Source organism: Saccopteryx bilineata, chromosome 8 (assembly GCF_036850765.1).
Source record: "Saccopteryx bilineata isolate mSacBil1 chromosome 8, mSacBil1_pri_phased_curated, whole genome shotgun sequence".
Classification (NCBI taxonomy): domain Eukaryota; kingdom Metazoa; phylum Chordata; class Mammalia; order Chiroptera; family Emballonuridae; genus Saccopteryx; species Saccopteryx bilineata.
Window position 1 is genome coordinate 37,574,272 of NC_089497.1, and position 22,198 is coordinate 37,596,469.

A 22,198-nucleotide genomic window follows, 5' to 3' on the forward strand; every position below is an offset into this window, starting at 1 on the left:
GCATTAAGAAAAGTGAGATTTTCTTTTACTTTTTTTTTATATTCATAAGTAACTTTTCTACTTGCCTCCTGTGACCTTTAGGTGCCAGAACTGTCAAGGGCAGCAGATTCTAAGGAATGTCCTCCAAACAGTGAAATGTAAACTCGTCGGCCAATTAGAGCCTTTAAATTGGTCTGGTGGATTTAAAAACAATGTGCTTATATATAATTTAGGGAGATAATAGAAGTTCTCAAGGTAAATGTTTAAATGAATGATCAAAAAGTTATATACAAGAGCTGTGCCTACTTTTATATCTATAAACACAGCTTTAAAAGTAGGGGGGGAAACCGTTTATAATAAGAAAAGTTTTAATTTCAGTAGATATGAGGGTAAGTGGGAGCTGAGAACTCAGAGCAGTAAAAAAGGTATTTTACTGTTGTCAAGATATGGATACTAATGCCTTATTTCTCAAACAGGGTGCAGATAAGATCATTTTGATTGGTGGATAAAGATTGCTGTAAATTGACACTGTACTTCAGCTTGCCCTCTGGTCTGCCAGCCACAGTGCAGGGGTTTCAGCGGAAGGTCAGGTCCTCAGTCCCAGGACAGTCGAGTCGCTGTTTAGTTTCCTGCTATAGGAATATCTATGGAACTGTATGTACCAGGGGAAACCACACTCACCCTTTCTCCCATGTTAACCCTGATTATAAAGGTTTTCTTCAACATCTAGATTGGTAGGAACCTTTGAATACTTTAGAAGCACAGTGGTGATGTTTCCGTCTGGCTATTTCTGTCGCTGGCACTTAGGCCTTCCTTCCCAGCGGAGGCTGTCGAGTGCTGCTGCTACTGCCAGGAGGGTCTGCCACACACAGCTGCTCAGCTCCAGGGACACGGTGGCACTGCCGATCTCTCCTGGAAGGAAGACCTTGCACCACAGAGATTCTTCCCAGGTTGTATTTTGAAGCAGGCTGAAAAAGAAAGCCATTAGCCTTTAAAATTTTTTATTTATTTATTTATTTTTGACAGAGACAGGGATTCAGAGAGGGACAAATAGGGACAGACAGGAAGGGAGAGAAATTAGAAACGTCAGTTCTTCGTTGCAGTACTTTAGTTGTTCATTGATTGCTTTCTCATCTGTGCCTTGACTGTGGACTGAGTAAACCCTTGCTCGAGCCAGCGACCTTTGACTCAAGCTGGTGAGATTTGCTCAAACCAGATGAACCCGCGCTCAAGCTGGTGACCTTCGGGTTTCGAACCTGGGTCGTCTGTGTCCCAGTCTGACGCTCTATCCACTGCGCCACCACCTGGTCAGGCGCCATTAGCCTTTTTTAAACCTGAATTCAGTATCTAAATATCTTCTGATTGATGGATTTTACACCCTTTTATTTTTCAAGCTAAACACTGAATAGCTTATCAGAGACCTTCTATTCTCTCTACTTTTTTGCCAGAGGATTTCTTTCCCTTTTTTTAGCCCCCCCAACCCTTGTCTGTACGACAACTATTGGCTGAAGGAAAGCTTATCCGAAGAGATGTTCATGTTTGAGCTTTTAAATTCTAGAAATGAGATGTTTGTTCATCTAAAAGAAGGCTTACGTTTGTATGCTCTGGTTATGAAGTAATGCGTGTTAAACTTTTTATTAAAAATATCCAAGGAGGTTATAGAAACCATAAGGGAAAAACAGTTTGATTACATTCCTAAGAGTCTCAAAGCCATGTTCTTTTCTATAGCTGTATCAAAGAGATGAAACAGATCAGATTTAGTGTGCAATAACAGGTTCATACAACCTCTCTTTGTTATTAGCTTTATGTTGTAGCTTTCATTGGTACTTGAACAGCATGCAAATTTAAAGAGATATATGACTTTGCTTAATGAGGTTTTAAAATAAGAAGCTAAAATAACAATTTACCTAGGAGAAATAGATTTTTATAGATAAGTTATAATACTGAAGGCAAGAAGTGTTTTATTAGGGAAGGGCAGGAAACTAGGAGGTGTTAGCTCTGTTTTAAACGAGGAAATTTAGGTAAACATCAGCTTGTGTGTGAATCTTTTCATTTGAGTTTAGATTAAGAAGTGTCAGTTAGCTTTGAATTACCTTTGTTTCAAGACTCTGTATAACTTAGAGCTGGTGTGAGTCAAATAAAGACTATGGGTAGTGTTATAATTAGACTGACTGCGGATGATCCCTTCAGGCTCAGGACTCTCTTTAGCTTTTAGACCGGGAACTGAGTTGTGCCCTCCCTGTTAAGCTCATTAGTGACAGGATACTCGGACCTCAAGGCTAAGAGGGCGCAGGTCCTGCAGTTCCTTCTCTCTCTATGTGTTGTCTTTTTCTGGCTTTTGGGGAGAGTGGACATGTTTCTTTGAGTAAATACAATCTGGATTCTTAATAAATGACTTACAAATGATCTTGTGGATTATGTCTTGATTTGGGAATTACCTGCGTTAAATTGGGCCTCCAGAAGCTCTACCAATCTAATTTATAGGTGTATATTAAGTGTACATTTAGAGAAACTAGCTACTCAGTTCCCGAGATAAATGAGCAGCCCAGAGGCAACAACTGGAAAACTTGACCCAGGATTGTGCTTGGTATCCAGTTAAAGTCACTCTAGGTCTGTTTCATTTATGCTATTGCGTCCATATTCTTTTTTTTCCTCATCATTTCTTACTTTGCCCCAAAGCATTGAGAAATAGTTCCACATATGTTTGCTCTAACAATTCCTGAGCTCTGTAAAGTGGAATCAGGAAGGTAGGTCAGCCTAGCAGAAAGCAGTCGAGTTGGAGGATTGACCTCTCAGCAAAAGAGATCATATGGGACTAAATTGAGAAGAGTTGGTGTTGGAATATGTTGCAGTTATATAAGGTTATAGTAATTAAATATATAGAAATATAGAAAAATATGGAAGATATATAAAAATAATTAATAGATAATATTAAAAGCTGTAAAGCCAGTAGTTGCAGCCACCATCACAGCCGCCTGGCTTTTGCAGGTTCACATTTAATTTGAACAGATAGTAATGAAGCAACAGAGCCAGGAACTGGTGGGCCATTTTCCTTTATTCCTGCTCGCAACTGGCGGGCAAGAAAATACACACAAAGGGAAAACACTTCCCTTTTCATTCAAGGCTTCCAAAGCCACTGACTTTCTCCATTATTTTCCCTAGAATCAAAGGCCTCAACAGCTCCATTCAGTCCCCTCTGCATGCCTCCATTTTGCCTGCCTCCTCGTCTCCAACCACGTGGTCTCTCTGCCCTGCAACAACTGGTCTCCTCCTCTCCAGAATGGCCTCCTAGCTCCTTTTAAAACCTTTCAGTGGGCCTGACCTGTGGTGGCGCAGTGGATGGAGCGTCGACCTGGAAGTGGTGGGGTCGCCGGTTCGAAGCCCTGGGCTTGCCTGGTCAGGGCACATGTGGGAGTTGATGCTTCCTGCTCCTCCCCTCTCCTCTCTCTCTCTCTTCCTCTCTCTCTCTCTCTCCTTTCTAAAATGAATTAAAAAAAATTTAAAAAAACCTTTCAGTGGGACAGTCCCACCCCCAGCACATATTAGTATAACCAAGGCCCTTCCCAAGCAGGAAGGTAATTAATATTATCACCTAGGCAATGGCCATTCACGTGGGCCACGCCATCTGTAACAATCAAAGTAAGCAAAACCAAATCACACAAATTTTACAATTTATTTGCCCAACAAAAGCAATTAAGGAAATTAAATAAAGTTATGCTGTCTGGATAGGAATTAATATAGTGTGTACAGATATTATAAACAGACTCTGCCTTTCGTGCAGGGCTGAGTTAGTGTGTGTGTGAAGTTATATATAAATAAGAAGTGACTTGATGTCATAACTCTGTAGGTTAACATAAACAAGAAGCTTCCCTAGGAACATCTTAAAAGTGGCTTTATGTAACATTTCAGTAGATTAACATAAAAAGGGCTCCCTTCGAAGAACTTCCTAAAAGGTGGTTTGAGGTGATAATTCTGTAAATTGACCCCTGTTAGAAGGCATTGGCCAGAAAAGGTACTAAAGCAAAGGGTCCCCCCTGTTGCAGTAATTGCCCAGACTCCAACATTGACATGGACTGTCTGCAGGCTGCCCTGACGACCAAATCTAGCTGACCAAAGCTAGCCTAGAGGAGCATGCGGATGGGCCTGCTAAAGCTGCACCCAGGCACACTAAAAGGATTTGTGAGTAATAAACTGCCCGTGTGATTCTTGCAACAAACTTGTGTGTCAGTCGGTCGTGTCTTTCCTCCAGTGGCAGTTAGTCTTGGCACTGATAAGTAGAATCCTCATAGCCGCCTCAAGAGCAGTCTCAAAGAGGCTGCCTGCCCTGCTGATAAGCGGGAGTGTCCCACTGTGTGGGGAAGTCAAATCTGGGACGCCTGATGACATGGAGCTCGGGCTATACTGGAACAGAATAGTTAAATAGAGAGCTATATAAATAAGTAGGTGTACTAATGATACTGTTCTATACTATTCTCCTTTTTGTTTTCATTTGTGTTGCCTCAGTATTTTCTTTTTCTTTCAGGAAACATCTACAACATTCATTGCTATTTGAACCAGAGAGTATGCAAGAGTTCTTTACATCCCACTTTTTTTATTTTATGGAGATATAAAATCATATGAATTGTGGAAAATATGGCTAAATGTTATTTGTAGACTAAAAGAAAATAAAACAAGTAGTGCTATCACGATTTTATAAATAAATTTTTATCATTTTATAAATAAATTTTTCAGTTTAGTATATAATATACATATGTTCACATTTCAGGTCAATGTCAAAAGCAAAACTTGTCAAATTAGTCCTTTTTATAGATATGGGAACTTTTATAGCTATGGGAAATAAATGAGTACAGCCCTTTTCAGAAGCCATTTAGCAGTATACAGGAGGCTTAAAACATTTTGTCTTTTGCCCTAGAAATCTACTTCTGAGATTTTATTATAAGGAAATAATCATAAATACGAAGAAGGCCTTATGGACAATGGAGTTTATAAAATAATATTTATAATAAAACAATGAGAAACAGTCTAAATGTCGAACTATAAGGAAATGGTCAAAGAAACCCCAATCAACCAATTGTTCTGTAGCTATTGAGAATGATTACTAGAAGTATAAAATAGCAAGAGAGATGCTTTTGATATAGTGTTCAGTGGTGAAAAAGGTTGTGTAGAGCATTGTTTTTTAATTCATTACAATTTGATAAAGTATACCTATACTTAGAAAAAATTAAGTATATTAAACTAAATAGTAACATGTTCAGATAATGAAACAAGAGTTTTATTTACTTTTATTAGCAATTCCAAAATTCTTGTTAATGATAATCTACCTAATGCACAGGGTCGGTGGGGCACAAGTAGATTCAGAGTTCATATGGAAAATAATATAATTAATATATTTATAAGACAAGAATAAACTACTTTGTGAACTCACAACTGTAAACCTGTATTTGCCACACCCTATAGTAGGGAGAAAGGATGTAAGCCTTTCCACTAAAAATGCTCCTTTCCTTACAGCTTTGGAAAGCAATAGTAAACATCAGTCTGCAAGCACTGGAGTAAGACCTTTGCAAAAGAACATTGTGCATCATGGATTCTCCGCCAGAAGAACTTTTTGTGAGGTAAGGGATGGATTGATAGAAGGCAACTGCATTTGTTGTATTCCAGAGACCCAGCATTTGTCTCTTCCATATAACCTTGGGAAATTAGTGTGAATGAGATACCCTTATACTTTAGGACACTTTAGCAACTTTGATTACTGTGGGATGTAGACTGGGTGAAATCTAATTTTAGAAAATTTCTTTAGGGACCATGCCCTGGCTGAAGAGCTAAGAATTGAAAAATGTGCCACCGCTTGTCATATTTGGGTTATGCCCAACAAAATAATATTTTATTTATCATTTAACAAGCCCTTGCATAGACTTACTCTTTGCCAGACATTGTTTTAAATGCTTTTACAAATGTTAACTTATATGAACCTTGTAACAACTCTACACAGTAGATACTTTTATTATTTTATAGAAGGTAACCTAAGCATAACACAGAAGACTCTACTGAGTAGTTCAACTGGGTCCATTCAAAAGTCCATCTGTCCCCTCCAATCAGGGCAAGCGCAGCCTACCTATACCTCTGTCGTATAATACTAAACAATAGGTTAGTATTGGAGATCTCTCTCTTATCTTTAGCTCTCTATGTGATCTATTTATATTATAAGCATTTACTGACCTCCTTGGTGCTTAGTGAATAAAATCTAAACAAAATTTGAGTACTTAGAATTATAATGTAATAGGAAGATATATAAAAAGTTATTTTCGGCCCTGGCCGGTCGGCTCAGCGGTAGAGTGTCGGCCTGGCATGTGGGGGACCCAGGTTCGATTCCCGGCCAGGGCACATAGGAGAAGCGCCCATTTGCTTCTCCACACCCCCCCTCCTTCCTCTCTGTCTCTCTCTTCCCCTCCTGCAGCCAAGGCTCCATTGGAGCAAAGATGGCCTGGGCGCTGGGGATGGCTCGTTGGCCTCTACCCCAGGCGCTAGAGTGGCTCTGATGGCGGCAGAGCGATGCCCCAGAGGGGCAGAGCATCACCCCCTGGTGGGCGTGCCGGGTGGATCCCGGTCGGGCGCATGCAGGAGTCTGTCTTTCCCCGTTTCCAGCTTCAGAAAAATACAAAAAAAAAAGTTATTTTATATTTAGACAAAATGCATGCATAAATATTGTTATTAGATATGCTAAGGCTACATATAAAAATGAGTAGTAAGTATTGACTGGGGTGGAATGGGTTTTCACAAAGTGATGTTTGAACTGAATTTTAAAGGATAACAAGGGGAAAAAAGAAGTAGAGATGGCTTACAGTTTCTAATGACCAGAAGGAAATTGCACCGTTAATTAATTTGGGGATCTCAAAAGGAGACAGATTTAATGTATATGTGAGAAAAAATGAGAGGACAGAAACCAAGTTCTGTGTTTCGGAGATGAGATGGAGGTGCTGCCAGGATCCTCTGGTAGAGGTGGCAGAGTACAGAGTGGGAAGTGTGCAGCTGGAGCTTCAAAGCAGTTAAGGCTGGAGATAACGGATTTGGGGATAATTAGAATGGGGTTCATGGAAATTTGCTCGGTTATTTATTTTTATGTTCATTCATTTATTCAATAAGTACTTGAGTGCCTACTTTATGTTAGATATTGGGCTAAATACTTGAAGGTAAGGTAATGAATAAGAAGGACCTGATCCCTATTTGAGATTGTTTCTACATGGTGTAAATGAGATTGGTTTAAGTAGAAAATGTACTAAAAATAAAAGTGTGGTTGGGGGCTAAAACTGGAACATTACTAGACATACTATATATACTTCAGGATACTGTATATTGTTACTGCAGAACTTCAGCTTTCTCCCAGCAGCAGAACAAAGTACACAGGTGGTGAAAGTAGCAGAAAAATACTAGTTTAGTGTCTAGTTTTAGCTTTGTTATTTTCTAGGTATATAACTTAAAACAAGTTATTCGTTGATAACACAAGGAACTTTCTAGTGTTCCTTTTTGGGAAGGGGCTTAGAAGTAGAGGAAAAGACAATAAAAAGGTTTTTTTGTTTTGTTTTGTTTTTTAAGTGAGAGGAGGGGAGATAGACCTGCTTGTGCCCCAACTGGGATCTACCCGGCAACCCCTGTCTGGGGCCAGTGCTTGAATCAACCGAGCTATCCTTAGCACCGAGGCTGACGCTTGGACCAGTGGAGCTACTGGCTGCAAGAGGGGAAGAGAGAGAGAAGGGGGAGAGGGAGGAGAAGAGAAGCAGATGGTCACTTTTCATGTGTGCCCTGACTGGGAATGAAACCCAGGATGTCCACAAGCTGGTTCGACACACTGTCCACTGAGCCAACCGGCCATGGCTGGGTTTTCTTTTCTATGACATTTTAAAGAGCACTGAAGTCATATTGTGAAATATTGTTTGTGTGTCTGAATCATCTTGTGTTGAAACTTTCACTCTGTGGATAATACTATAATTCTTATCTGTCCCAGTTTCCCCTTAAAAAATCAGTTTTATACAAAGTAGATGATAAAGGATTGTCTGCCAAATTAGTACATAAATGTGGAATAAAATGGGATAATACTTACAAAATACAATTCTGAGTAAATCAATTGATAGAAACTTTTCACCTCAGTTTTATCTCTGCAAGTATATAAAATTAAGATTATATAAATCGTATATGAGCCTCTGTTATGGTTCTTACATTTTGAGTAATATATCACGGTTCTGTATGTAGGCAAGCAATTTTATAAATAAGTTTTCAGTTTAGTATATAATATACATATGTTCACATTTCAGGTCAATGTCAAAAGCAAAACTTGTCAAATTAGTCCTTTTTACAAAAATATTTGATTATTTCTAAATATTCTGCCTCAATTAAAAAATCATTTTGGAAAGCTGGACAGTTATAAGGCCAGAAATCTGAATCAAAAAATAAAATGATCTATATAATAGATCCTTTCCAAACCTTTATTATCTTGATAAATGTACACACGTACACATAAAACAAAACAACCTTTTCAAGAACCTTTTCTCTTTACATCGAAACAGTGCTATAAAGTTAATTTTTCCCCATTAGTTTGGTCTACTGTGTGTCTGTCTGAAGATGAAGTTTTTGACACTAGCTTTCGGTTCTGTCTTCCACCAGGCAGTTCAGGCGTGGCATAACTTTTTGAGTCTCAAGGTGGTACGGCACCTTCCGCTTCATCAGTCTGATACACGGTGTCTGCACTTCTGAGACTTTTAGACAAAAATTCACTTGTTTTTACAACTGTATTTAATTGTTTTTTGTAAGGAGATGCTCTAAATAGATGTTTCCTTTTTATTTACAATAGGGATCTGCCTGTGGAGGAGCAAACTAAGGAGGAGACTGATAATAAGGTAGAAAAATCGACTGATCAGCTGGTAAGAGAAGATTTAATTTTTAGTAACTGTCAGTTAATTAGTAATGACTAAATATGTAGAGAATGTGATGCGAAATCTAATTCGTTTAATTATTTTAAAATTTTGGGGGTAAGTTCACTTTCATACTTTAATAAAGTTAGGGTCATAATTAAATCTTTCTTTGATACATGATACCTGTGTCTCAGAGTTATTCTATACACCAGTCCTCAGTATAAGTTAAAATTAATAGATAATTGAATTGAATTGACCAGAAACTTCCCATTAGTTAGTTTTAAGAAATCTCTTATTTGTATTTTAAAAGCAATGTTCAAACAAAATGAAAGTGATATGCATACACACACAGACACAATTCTATTTAGTAAAAAATTCACTGAGTTGTTTTGGAAGTTAATTCTCTTTCCTATTATTATCATCTTTACAGTTATAACACCCAATACTCAATGAATGAAAATAAATTATACATTAATAAAAGGCTTTTATTGCCAGTGATAATAAGCTTTATGGTTGATTAAATATGAGTATCACATGTGTTTATATTTAATGAAATCTGGATGAACAGATCTTTGTTAGGTTTTTAATCAAGTAATTTTTATCTTCCACCTGGTTTTATATAATGGTTGGTATCCATGTAATAAAGTTTATAAAGGTTATTCAGTAATTTATGAAGAGAAAAATAGATAAACATAAAATAGTCATAGTATTTAGTTGCATGAGGTTATCAGTGTAAAATACTTTGCAGAGTAAACATGATATGTGCCAATGTACATAAGAACGCACAGTGTAACCAGGGGAACTAGACTCAGAAAGGACTTTTCAAGATACAGATTAGGGACTGTAGAAGGTAAAGGAAGTGGAAACTTTGGCCTGAATTTTATTTGAGTGCTAAATCAATTTTGCAAAAAATGAATTGAGGATCAAATATTTTGACAACTAACTTAAATAATTAAAATTGTATTTATAGTAAGATATATTTAATAAGCGTGATGCTTATAGTATTTCCTTTTGAAAAAATTTATGTCATAATCTTGCTGTGTATCAATTTGATAATTGGTGTTAGATGATTCTGTGGTAACTTTTGATGATGAATTTGACCTTTAGTTTGAAGTATATACACTATTGATAGTGGTCATTCTTTATAAGGGCTTGTCTAGTTATTTATGGAAGTTCTTTATTTTTTAACTTTTTGAGAAATTTCAAACCTACAGAAAAATTGCAAGAATAGTACAACATACACTTATAGACACTTCACTGAGATTTAGGTTATTTTTAATGTTTTCCTATATTTTTGGATATAATTTTTATATAGTGAAGTACTATAAAATATAAGGTATATTTGTTTGGTATTTTTGGAGATGGACGAATCTTAATTAAGTGTCAAACCCAGAAGGGGAGAGTAGGCAGATAGTTCAGTGATGGATTTTACTGGCTCCTAGTTACAGAGCCACCCCTGCGCCAGCACATTTTCAATGATTCAAGTCCCACACGGCCTCTGTGCTAACAGGGGTTCTGATATTCAGAGATCAGCAGCAACAGTCATATTCCCGAGTTTCAACAGGGTACAGAAGCTGTGGTAGCTTCTTAAGGTTTGAAGAAAGGCCGTCATCCATCTGTTCCAAGCTCTTGATCCACTTCTGTTGCCCACTGATTCCTCACAACTAATGTAAAAAAACTCTTAGAAATAGTTTTCATTTATTTTGTAGAAATAGTTTTCATTTATTATGTAATATTTTAAACTTAGCATTTGTGTGTGTGTGTGTGTGTGCGCTTAGTGGACCATTTTAATACATGCTGTGTATTTCTCAAGAGCAACTCTTTTTTTAAGGCCTACCTCACATTTAAGCCTGAAATTGTTCATGTTTCCTATCATACCACCCTATAAAAAATAGGTGTAATTATTCCTATCTTTGGATTTCTACTTTGTTTATAATTTCCAAATGAACCTGTAATGATATTCTCTATATTAAAGCTTCTTGAGTTTTGGTCATAAACTTCAGGCAATGTTGGAAGTTTCTTAAGAGCAAGAGGAATGTTATTAGGATTTTCTGTAGTCTGTCACTATGATCAATATAGAGTATGTAAAGGCACTATGTTCTTTTTTAATACTTTGGCTGGTTTTAATATTAGCCAAATGTAATTGTAAATTTTTAATAATATGTTATAGGACAGACAAGAAAAGGACATAGTTCCTGAGATTGTTCCCATTAACCTACTATTAGAAGTGAAGAAGTTACTGAGTGCAATTGATTCTCTACCAAAAGGTGTGGTTCCTTACATTAAGAAGTTTTTACAAGAAGATTTTTCCTCCCAAACTATGCAGGTAAGATCATAATTTGTTCTTTGGGGCAGAAGTATAGCTCTCTGTACATAAATATCTAAGAAAACACTCTGTGTTCCTTTGCAGTCCTCCTGCTACTACACTCAAAACACTTCTGACACTAGATGTGTGGGTTTATTCCCACACTGGTCAGTTCTTCAAGGCTAGCTGAGTGTCTTACAAGTTAGCTCCATTCTGACACCATCTACCTGGAATCTACCTGCGATCCCACAAGTGAAGAGCCCAGGACCACAAGACAGCCCCCCCTTGAGATGCCATTCCCCAGTCCTAGGTTATTCCCAGTATTCTGGCCTAGTGGCAATAAACTGGGGTTCCAAAAAACCCCTCTTGATTGCAGTGATTTGCTGGAACTGTCCACAGAACTCAGGGAAACACATTTACCATTTTATTACATAATATAATATATGATAAAGGATATATATGAACAGCAGATCAAGGTGTGGAAGGGTCCCGAGTACGGGAGCTTCTGTTCCAGCGGAGTTGGATTAACAGCACCCCCCTGGCACATGGATGTATTCACTAAACTGGAAGCTCTCCAAATCCCTTACTTTTAGGATTTCTATGGATGCTTCATCATGTAGGCATGGTCAGTTATTACTTGAAATTCTAGCCCTCTGCCATCTCTGGGAATAGTGGAGGGGACTGAAAGATCCAAGCTTCTGATCTTGGCTTGATCCTTCTGGTGACTTACCCGAATGTAAGAGCCCACCAAAAGTCACTCCATTATAACAAAAGATACTTCTATCACTCAGAAATTCTAACAGTTTTAGGAACTCTGTGTCTGGAACCAGGGTCAAAGACCAAATGTTAGTAGGAACTAGGGGCAGATAATAACTTTTTTTTAAAACCACAACAGTGCAGCTAAGGTCTTGAAATCTCCATCTTACTACTTGTCCAGGGCTTAGTATCAGGCTTGACAATAGACTTTTTTTAGTTAAATGGAGTTAATCCAGTGCTTGCCTTTTAAGAATAATGGTAGAGATGTTGGTTAGTAGTTTGTAGGATGTTGACTATTAGGTCTAGTATTTATCCTAATACTGTTAACCCATTACATGCCACTCTAGGATTGGGATTACATTCAGGTTTTTCTAATTTTTAAAATGTTGATAAATTTTCCCAGAATATAAAAATAATATCCAAAACTTTTAGATTTATGAGTGAAATAAATATGATAGAGAATATATTATAGATATCCATCTTGAAAATAGTTTTTCTAGATAGCATTTGTGAAACTTTCAGCACAAGATGGGTATCAGTTTTTAAATTAATGGAGTTTTCCAAAGTTAAAGAAAATGACTCACTCTTTTTCTTGTAGCAGTTAATTGGGGGCAAGGAAGCAAAACACCATAGGTATCTTGAAAAGGCCACATTTGCCTTTTCTGTGAGAAAATGTATTAATTATTTCCATGAAACAAATAAATTCTATTATGAATATAAAGTCAAACAAATTCTGAAAATATCCAAAGACTTTATATACAAACCTTATTATAACCTTAACTGAGAGAATTTACCACAGTATGAATTCTGATTTGATATTGACCGAATAAAGCCACAATTTTCCTCTTATCTATTAGAAATCACCCGGAAACAATAAATAAGATCTAGGAACCAGTAGCCTTTATGTATGCAAACAATAGCTAATTAAAAGTGAAAATAAAAAGTACTTATTTATAATAGCAACAAAAATGGTAAAATAGGAAAACACCCAAGGAATAAGATTATAAACTAGTATTCCTCAAAGTTTTTTTCTAAGCCACCTACCTGAGACTATCTGAACCTCACACTGCTCCTAAAGGATCAGAATCTCTGGGAGTGAGTCTGGGAGTCGGCATTTTAGCAAGCAAGTCCCCACACTCTGATTTTCTTCACATAAAGGTTAGAAGTCAGTACTGTGTTAAAACAATAAATTAAAATCTCTAAAAGTCTATGAAAGGTAAGAAAAGACCTGAATGAAAAGCACTACATGTAGGAAGATAAAATATGATAAAGCTGTCAATTTCCCCAAAATTAAAATACACAAATATCATAAAATTCAATAGAAGTTACAAAAGGATTTTTTATTATTACTAAAAGCTAATTCTAAAATTCAAATGGGAAATAAAAGGAAGAATAGCCAAGAAAATTATGAAAGAGAAGTGTAGGGCCCTGGCTGGTTGGCTCAGCAGTAGAGCATCAACCCAGCGTGCAGAAGTCCCGGGTTTGATTCCCGGCCAGGGCACACAGGAGAAGTGCCCATCTCCTTCTCCACCCCTCCCCCTCTCCTTCCTCTCTGTCTCTCTCTTCCCCTCCTGCAGCCAAGGCTCCATTGGAGCAAAGTTGGCTGGGCACTGAGGATGGCTCCATAGCCTCGACCTCAGGCATTAGAATGGCTCCAGTTGCAATGGAGCAACACCCCAGATGAGCAGAGCATCGCCCCTAGTGGACATGCTGGATGGATTCCAGTTGGGTGCATGTGGGAGTCTGAGTGCCTCCCTGCTTCTAACTTCAGAAAATACAAAAAGAAAAAAGAATAAAGAGAAGTTTAGGGGGGAGGACTTGGATTCTGTTCACTTAGATATTAAAACTTACTGTGAAGATCTAATAACTAAAAGATTGTGTTACTTGCTCTTGCCTCTACAGACAAGTCTAGAGAATAGAGAAGAAATTCCAAAAGGTAGACCCAAGTACATATAGAACTTTTTATATCATAAAATGATAAAAATTGATAATGCTACAGGGGAAATGGATAAATCAACAATCCTAATGGGAGAATTTATCATAACTGAATAGTTGACAGAACAGGGACGTAAAATTAGTAAAGATATAGCTCTGTTTGTGTGTGTGTGTGTGTGTGTGTGTGTGTGTATGAACACTAGACCTAACAGTGGCAAAATATACATTCTTTTTAAATGCACACAGAACATTTACAAAAATTGACCATATGCTAAATCACAAAGCAAGTCTAATCAAATTTCAGAGTCCAAACATACAGAGCATGCCCTCTAGCTATTATACAATCAATTTAGAAATCAGTAACAGAAAGATAAACTAGAAAGCCATTGATCCTAAGTTAAAGTATATATCTCTAATATAGTTAACCTATGGGCCAAAGAAGAAATTACAATGAAAATTAGGAAGGTCTTTGAACTGAATAAAAATATATACCAAAACTGATATTAGGTAAAAGCTGTGCTTCAAGGAATATTTATAGCTTGAAATGCATATATTACAAAAAGAAGCAAGGCTGAAAACCAATCATCTAAATATATATAAAGTTCAAGAGGTTAATGGAAAAACAGCAAATTAAAAATGAAATCTAAAAAAAGAAAGTGGTATCGTAGAAATATCTAAAACTAATAAAATAGAATAAAACACAGACTAGAGAAAGTCAATAAAGCCAAAACTTGGTTTTTTGAAAAGACCAATAAAGTTGATAAATGCCTGGTAAAAATGTTCAGAAAAAGAAAGAAGGCAAAAATAACCAAATCATGAATGTGAACACGGAAACATTAATACAAATTCCATAGTCATCTAAATAGTGATAGAGAATTCTGCTCCTTGCCATGACTACCTGGATTGGCTTAGAACTACCCTCCTTTGAGAAGAACGGGAAAAACTGGCAGAAATATTTCTTAGTAATGCTTATTTGTGCTTTTCTGGCAGATCGCTTAATTCAACTAGCGATCGAGATCATCGCAGTCTTCTGTTCTGTGAAGAAGGGTCCGTTGGTGGTTCGCCCGTTGTGGCAGATACTGTCAGTGCCCCGCCCGTGCCCTGCCCGTGCCCCTTGACTCCTGGCATCTCACTATGTGCTGGACAGTTTCCAGTTTCAGTATCTACATCTTTATCTTCAGACCTTTCTTCTTTTTTTCTGAAACTATAGAAGGCTTTTTTTTTTTATTGCAGTTCAGAAGTCCCAAGGAATTAATATTCCCTCCTCACCCCAGAAACCAATCAATCAATAAGCCTGGGAATTGTTACTTAAATATCCCAGTTCCTTTTCTCCTTGACGTTTTTACTATTTCTGGGTTCCCCTTTTATATTAACCCCAGTTGCTCACAGTGGGTGACTGGTTTATCATTTACATTCATTTTAAGCCTGCCTCTCTTTCTCTGTATCACTTCTCCACTCCCCTGCCATTGTTCTCTGCACGTCCCAAGTAAACTATGTGCATTCAAATCCTTGTATTAGGGTCTGTTTCCAGTTGGAACCAAAACACATGCTTAGGGTATATTTCTTTAGGGTCCCAATCAAAAGAATGCGGTGTTTACCAGGGCTCCGCTCCCTTGATAGGTCATGAACTCCCAGTTTTCTCTAGTTCTGCAGTTTTGCTGAAAGTCCTGCCTAGCATCTCGGCCTAGCCACAACTAAATACAACAGTTGTCTTAAGGATGAAAGTGACTCCAGAAGTCAGTCTCACATTTCTGGACCTTCCTCTTCTCTTGCATGTTGGCCCAGAGATTCCCAGTGCCCTACCAGCTTTCCGTTGCCTTCAGACAGATGGCTTTTATATTTTGTCCAGTTTTCTTAGTTGTTGTTGAGAGGATGGATTGGAAACTATCCAGACTATTTGACAGAGATGGAACTTCAGAGCTCTGTTTTATATGCCTTTTCAAATTGAAGAGATTTTGTTGAGTAAATGGTTGGGTATATGAGTCTGGAATTCAGGTGATAGTTCTGAGCTGGATATGAATTTGAAACTGTCTGTGTGTGCGAATCATTCAGAAACATGGCAGTGGATTACTCTATCCAGGGAATGTGCGTTGATGGAAAAGCGAGTCATTAAATTGAGTGGTAAGGAGACTGATAATACATTAATTAGCTAGGAGAAAAACAAAAAAGTGTATTGGAAACTAGGTTAAGAAAGTGTAGATTAAACTTTCCACACAGATAATACATCATTAAACATAATGTAATTTAAGCCAAGGACTTGTGGGCATAAGGCATTGGGGAATGGACACAAGTAATACGACATAGTCCTTCCTTTTATTTCACCCATGGAAACATCAACTTATGGTACATAATAAATCATATATTAGCTTGTTCCAATCAGATGGCAGCATGTAAGATGGCTTATTTTAGTGTTGGTATTAAAGCCAGCATTCCTGCTTATTAAAGATTCAGAGTTGGAAGGAGGATTTTTGTCATTCTGGAGAAGAGAAGGGATGAGAATGAAGTGGGATTACCCCTTCCCTTCACAGTAAGAGTAAATGTTGCCAACCCCTTGGCAGACATAAATACTTTTTTAGTATTTTAAGGAAATAGACTTACGAGACTACTTAAAAACAAGTATGAGAATAATTGTATCTGGGTTGTGTGCACTTTTTAAAAACCATCTTTATATCTATACTCCAGAATATCTATAATGAGCATGTATTGTTTGTATAATAAAAATATGTAGATATTTGTTCTAATTTAAGAATATTTTCAACTGAATAATTTTTCATAGAGAGAAGTTACAGCTAACAGCCATAATGGGGAGGAAATTGTTCCTGCTTTGACTTTACGTTTCTTGATAACACAACTGGAAGCAGCTCTTAGGAACACTCAAGCTACTAATTATACTGTAAGTGTTTTCTTTTTGAAAGTTTGAAATAATGGACTCAGACTACAATTTTCCATGAGAGAATGGCTAGTGCATGTTAACTTTAAGGTGTAGGTCGAGATCTGTTTTCCTCTTTTACATCTAGAGAAAGTTACACATAAATTGGCTTTCTTCCTTTGTATTGTACTTTCTTATGACAATTTCTTTAACCCGTCTTTTCCACTCTCCTACCCTGCCATGAAATTGTGCACCCTAAGAGAAACTTAAACAAGTAAAATGGGCTCTCCCAATTAGAAATGGGGAGTCATGACAGAATCCACTCCTCTCTTTCTCCTTAATTATTGATCAGTTTCTCTTTCTTCTGATACTTTTATATTAGGAAAAATTGGTACTGTTGTTTTCAGCATAAGTCCCATTGTTTGTACAATAAACCGCCCTTATCAGTCAGAGAACAGTGGGAACACTGCTGAAATCCGGATTTCCAGATACCAGTATAGCGGGTCAGTCTTGCAAGCAGGCCTTTGTAAGGATAGCAGTCTCAGGCCAGCTATGCTAACTTTTGTGCATGGTGTGTCTAGTTCTTTGCCATTTGATGAGTATTTGTGTAACCACTCATGTAGTCAAGTTGAACTATCACATTCCCACAAAAATCTCTTGTGTGTTATCCCTTTATAGTTACAGGCACGCCTTGCCCTCCTCACTCTTCCTAATCAATAATCTTTTCTCCCATCTCTGTAATTTGGCATAGACTGTTTTTAAATGCAGATATTCTCATGTTTTAATTTTTCACTGAAGAAGTGATAAGCTTTATGTTTACACTGTTATGCCACCAAATGCACAAAGACTTTGATTTAAGACATCATTATATTTTTTAAGCTGGATGGTAGATACTTGGGTGGTTCATTATATTATTGCCTCAACTGTTTTGATATCTGAAATATTATAAATGAGAGGGAGAGCAAGAGAATTTTTTGAAAGTTTGAATATAACAAATCTTGATGGCAGTTGCTTTTATTTTTTTAAATCAAACTTTCCTGTTTTATTTCAGGATTATTAACCTCTTCTGGGTCAAATTACCAAATACATCTCTATAATTATTATGATTGATAATTTTACTATTTTTAGTAATTATTAAATAAACTTAGGGTATTTAATTAATCTTGCTAAAGTTAAAAGTAAGAAGAAACTAATAGACACAAATAACAGCATGGTGATTACCAGAGGGAAGGGGTGGGAAGTTGCAGAAGAGATTATGGGGGTAGATGGTGGTGGCGGGAGAGGGAAGGGGCGGGAAGTTGTAGAAGAGGTTACGGGGGTAGGTGGTGGTGGCGGGAGACTGGGCCTGGGGCGGGAAGTTGTAGAAGAGGTTACGGGGGTAGATGGTGGTGGCGGGAGACTTGCCTGGGGTGCGCACACACAGTGCAGTTTACAGATGATGTGTCACAGAACTGGGCACCTGAAACCTACACATTTTTGTTAACTAGTGTCACTCCAGTAAAGTCAGTAGAAAGGGAAAAAGGTAGCTTAGTCTTAATAACCAGTTGAAATATATTTTATCTTTTTAGGCACATCAGATTAATGTTGGTTATTATTTGACATTACTGTTTTTGTATGGAGTATCACTCACTGAAAGAGGAAAGAAAGAGGTATGTAGCCTTTATTATTTGTCCATTAAAAATCTTTTTTACATATACTGACCTTATTTTAACAAATGAAAATGTTGATTTTTGAAATTCTCTAAAAATTGAAACAATTCAGTGACTTTTCTTTTATATATATGTGTGTGTGTGTGTGTGTGTGTGTATAATATATATATATTATATATATAGAGAGTAATTATGCCAGAAACTATTTTATGATATTAAAATTTTTGATAGGGAAAACATAATTTTAGTTATCTTATAAATATTTACTTTTTAAGTGAGAGGAGGAGATAAAGAGACAGACTCCCTCATCCACCCTGACCTGGGATCCACCCAGGATGTCTGCATGCTGTGCTAATGCTCTATCCACTGAGCAACTGGGCCTTATTTATCCTTTAAATGCTTACCATTTGTGTAAAACAGAAAATTGTTTAGCATCTTTCACTTAGACAATACATTTTAAACCATTTTCTAGAATAGCTTAATCTCTGGTCCTAATCCTTACCCCTTTTGTAAAATATATGTTTTACTTTAAATTCTTTGTTGAATAAAGTGAAGTGCAAAATGTAAAAATTTGGGTATTAACTAGGTGATTTTTAAGAATCCTTTCCAGCCTGACCAGGCGGTGGCGCAATGGATAGAGCATTGGACTAAGACGCAGAAGACCCAGGTTTGGAAACACCGAGGTCGCTGGCTTAAGCACGGGCTCATCTGGTTTGAGCAAGGCTCACCAGCTTGAACCCTAGGTCGCTGGCTTGAACCAGGGTCACTCAGTCTGCTGTAGCCCCCAGTCAAGGCACATCTGAGAAAGCAATCAATGAACAACTAAGGTGTCACAACGAAGAATTGATGTTTCTCATCGCTCTCCCTGTCTGTCTGTTCCTATCTGTTCCTCTCTCTGTCTCTAGCTCTGTCACACACAAAAAGACAATCCTTTCCAATTTAACATTCTCTTTTTGTGATTTTTAATTATTTCTTATATTTTCTTTGCAACCTTGATACTTCTTTACTTTCATTTTCAGAAAGATATACTCTCTACTTGCAATTTGAAAAATTAGATTTGTGCTCCAATTAGAAAAAAAAATTAGTAAGAATTATAGACTTACGCTCCCATATAGTCATTATTATTTTAGCTAATAATATTTGTCAGTTTTAGAAACAAAATTGTTTTGTTAGTTTTAATGTTCACTTGGAAATTTTGGTCAAAGATTATCTTGTTATTATTTTGTATTAAATATTTTTAGCACTTAGTATATTTTCTAGGTGATAGGATTAGAGGTGTGAATAAATGACCAAAAGACTGGATCAATTTTAAAGTTTCCTGAACTTCTCTACAATAGTTTGTGGAATACTTGTTTAATGCCTGTACATAAGCCAAACCCAGTTTTATGTTCCTATAGGATTATATAGAAGCTGAAAATAAATTTCTGGTGATGAAGATGGTGATCCAAGAAAACGAAATTTTTGAAAACTTTATGTGTTTAGTTTATTTTGGACGTGGTGTGCTTCGATGTGCTCAGAAGAGGTAAGGATTTTAATTAATGAGTAGATCTTCCCTGTCAGCGTTTTGCATTGTGAAATACAAGTGGAGTTTGCACGGTATAACAGGGATAATGACTTTGTACTGGACTGATTTTTTTTTCTTCTGTATTTGTATATAATTTATTTAACATACTTGAGAATAATAAGTATCAAACTTAACTAATTATGACAATAAGAGGCAGTATATGTAGCATAGACATTGAAACGTAAGCTTTGGAATTCTAAAGACTTTGGTGCAAATACATTCTCTACCACCTACCTAATCTTTGATGCAAAGAAATAATGTTGATAAGCCTCATCTTTTTTTCTTATTTGTAAAATGGAACGTATAATAGTGCCTACCTCATAAGGATGTAGAATAGTGTCCTGGACACAAAAAAGCTATTCTTAATAAATAAATGATGGTTGTAGTTATTACTATTATCACCATTTGGAATAGGTGTTTAAGATATAAATGAATTTATAAAGTATCGAAAGGGTCCAAATGCTGAGTTTTGGAAGAGTTGAGTATTACATATATTGCCACAAAAATTAGAAGATATTTCAGTATGAATATGAAACGATAGAAAAAAAAGAGGCATTTGATTTTTTAAAAAACTAAACAAGAACATCAGAAAAGCAAATGCCAAGTCAAAGAAATTTGTTCAGTTCTGCAAATGAGATGGAAAACCAACTTTTATTTCATTGGGGAAGATGCACTGTGCAAAAAGGTGGAAGTACTGGAGTGTGTGCTTGTTCCCGGATCCCCTAATATTTGAGAACGGTGTATTTAGTGAAATTGTACAGCAGAATCTATATGGACTAGCGGTTTGTTCGCTCCCCATAGGGAGGTCCTTCGCCATTTGTAACATCATTCATTCATTTTCTTTGGTAAGCATTTATCATAGTCTAGAAACTGCTATATTTGGGGTTACAAGTACTATATTTACAAAATAGAGTTCCTGTTCTTCTGTAACATTATAGATATTAATAAAATAACCAGTTATGCAAAATAATTATCAAATGTGATAAAAAAAAACTATGAAGGAAAATACAACGAACAATACAAGACTAACAACGGAGGCCCAGTCTGGTTCTGGGAATCAGAAGTCTCTCTGAGGAGATAATGTTTGGCTGAGATCTGAAGGATGAATTACAGTAGAAAGCTTTCTTCTGTAAATTCTCATGAAAGATCACTGCTTGGCCCAGCCCTTGGATCTCTAAAAGATTCGTATCTGATCATTCCCTCAGTCTTTGTTTTATCTTCTGTGCTTTACTAAGGTGTAACCTGAAGATTTCCTACTTGCTGTATGCTAGTATGATGTCATCAATGTGATGTTTTTCAGAATGTCAGAATGATCACAATCCCTTCAGTCTGTATTATGAAGAGAACATAGTTCTGAGACAAGACAGAGAATATGTACCGTTTTCCTTTCCTCAGATATGTGAACTACTTTTTATTCTCTTTACATGTGGGCATTGGAGAGTATCTTGTTTTCCAGATTGTTGACATTAGAAAGCCCAATCATATGGCATCATCTCCTTTCATTCCCAACCTATATAAACAACCACCACTGGGCTGCCCTTCTCACCTGTATTTCTTATTATATTAATGGATAGAGTGTCATCTAGGTCTTTCCAGGGATCATTGTCTAGTGGTGGGTTCTGTGGTCTTAGGTACTAAGTCCTTTAAACATCCTCACCTCTTGGAGCTTTCTTTTAATATTCTTTCCAAGAAATTTTCAGCATTTCCACCTCAGTTACTATATAGGCCATTGTTATATCCAAGCTTCAAATAGCCTTCTTAGCAGCAAACTAATACTGGTTTCAAGTGTTTTAGTAGAATTGTGGAATTATGGAAGAGTTGTCCCAGGTCAATGTACGTTTCCCTATCCAGCTGTATATTTATTTGTCCACTGGTTTGGCACTCTTAAGATCCACTCTCATACATGTTTTTGCCAGTACACTCTAGTCAAGTTCTGCAATTCTGACGATGAATAAGCTTTTTCTTTCTGGAAGGGGCTCTGTTTTCTCATTTGGACTTTACTTTTACCTGATCCTAGGTATATTAGTCTGTAGCCAATGAGTGGAGATAGAGAGGATTTTAAGAAGGAAGGTGTCATTTTTTTGATGTACCTCAGATGATATTTCTGTATGGACGCTAAGTAATGGCACTCTGCTCTCATCTAGCAAGGGAGAGACCTTTGCCATCAGAGGATTCAGGAGAATTTAGGGATTCATTGTTTCTAAGTATATTCACCTAAATGTCCCCATTCCAGATCTC

General features: G+C 36.9%; 1 protein-coding gene across 4 annotated transcripts in view; it reads left to right on the forward strand.

Annotated features, from left to right (window-relative positions):
- DZIP3 (DAZ interacting zinc finger protein 3) overlaps positions 1-22,198 on the forward strand; it is a 104,810-nt gene that overhangs the window by 18,469 nt on the left and 64,143 nt on the right. For all 4 annotated transcript variants that reach the window (XM_066240940.1, XM_066240941.1, XM_066240937.1 and 1 more), the window contains 6 exons: positions 5,488-5,591; positions 8,822-8,891; positions 11,053-11,208; positions 16,655-16,771; positions 18,316-18,396; positions 19,794-19,918. In XM_066240940.1, coding sequence (XP_066097037.1) covers positions 5,560-5,591; positions 8,822-8,891; positions 11,053-11,208; positions 16,655-16,771; positions 18,316-18,396; positions 19,794-19,918 — 581 coding nt within the window. In that variant the 5' untranslated portion in view covers positions 5,488-5,559. The remainder of the gene's footprint in view (positions 1-5,487; positions 5,592-8,821; positions 8,892-11,052; positions 11,209-16,654; positions 16,772-18,315; positions 18,397-19,793; positions 19,919-22,198) is intronic.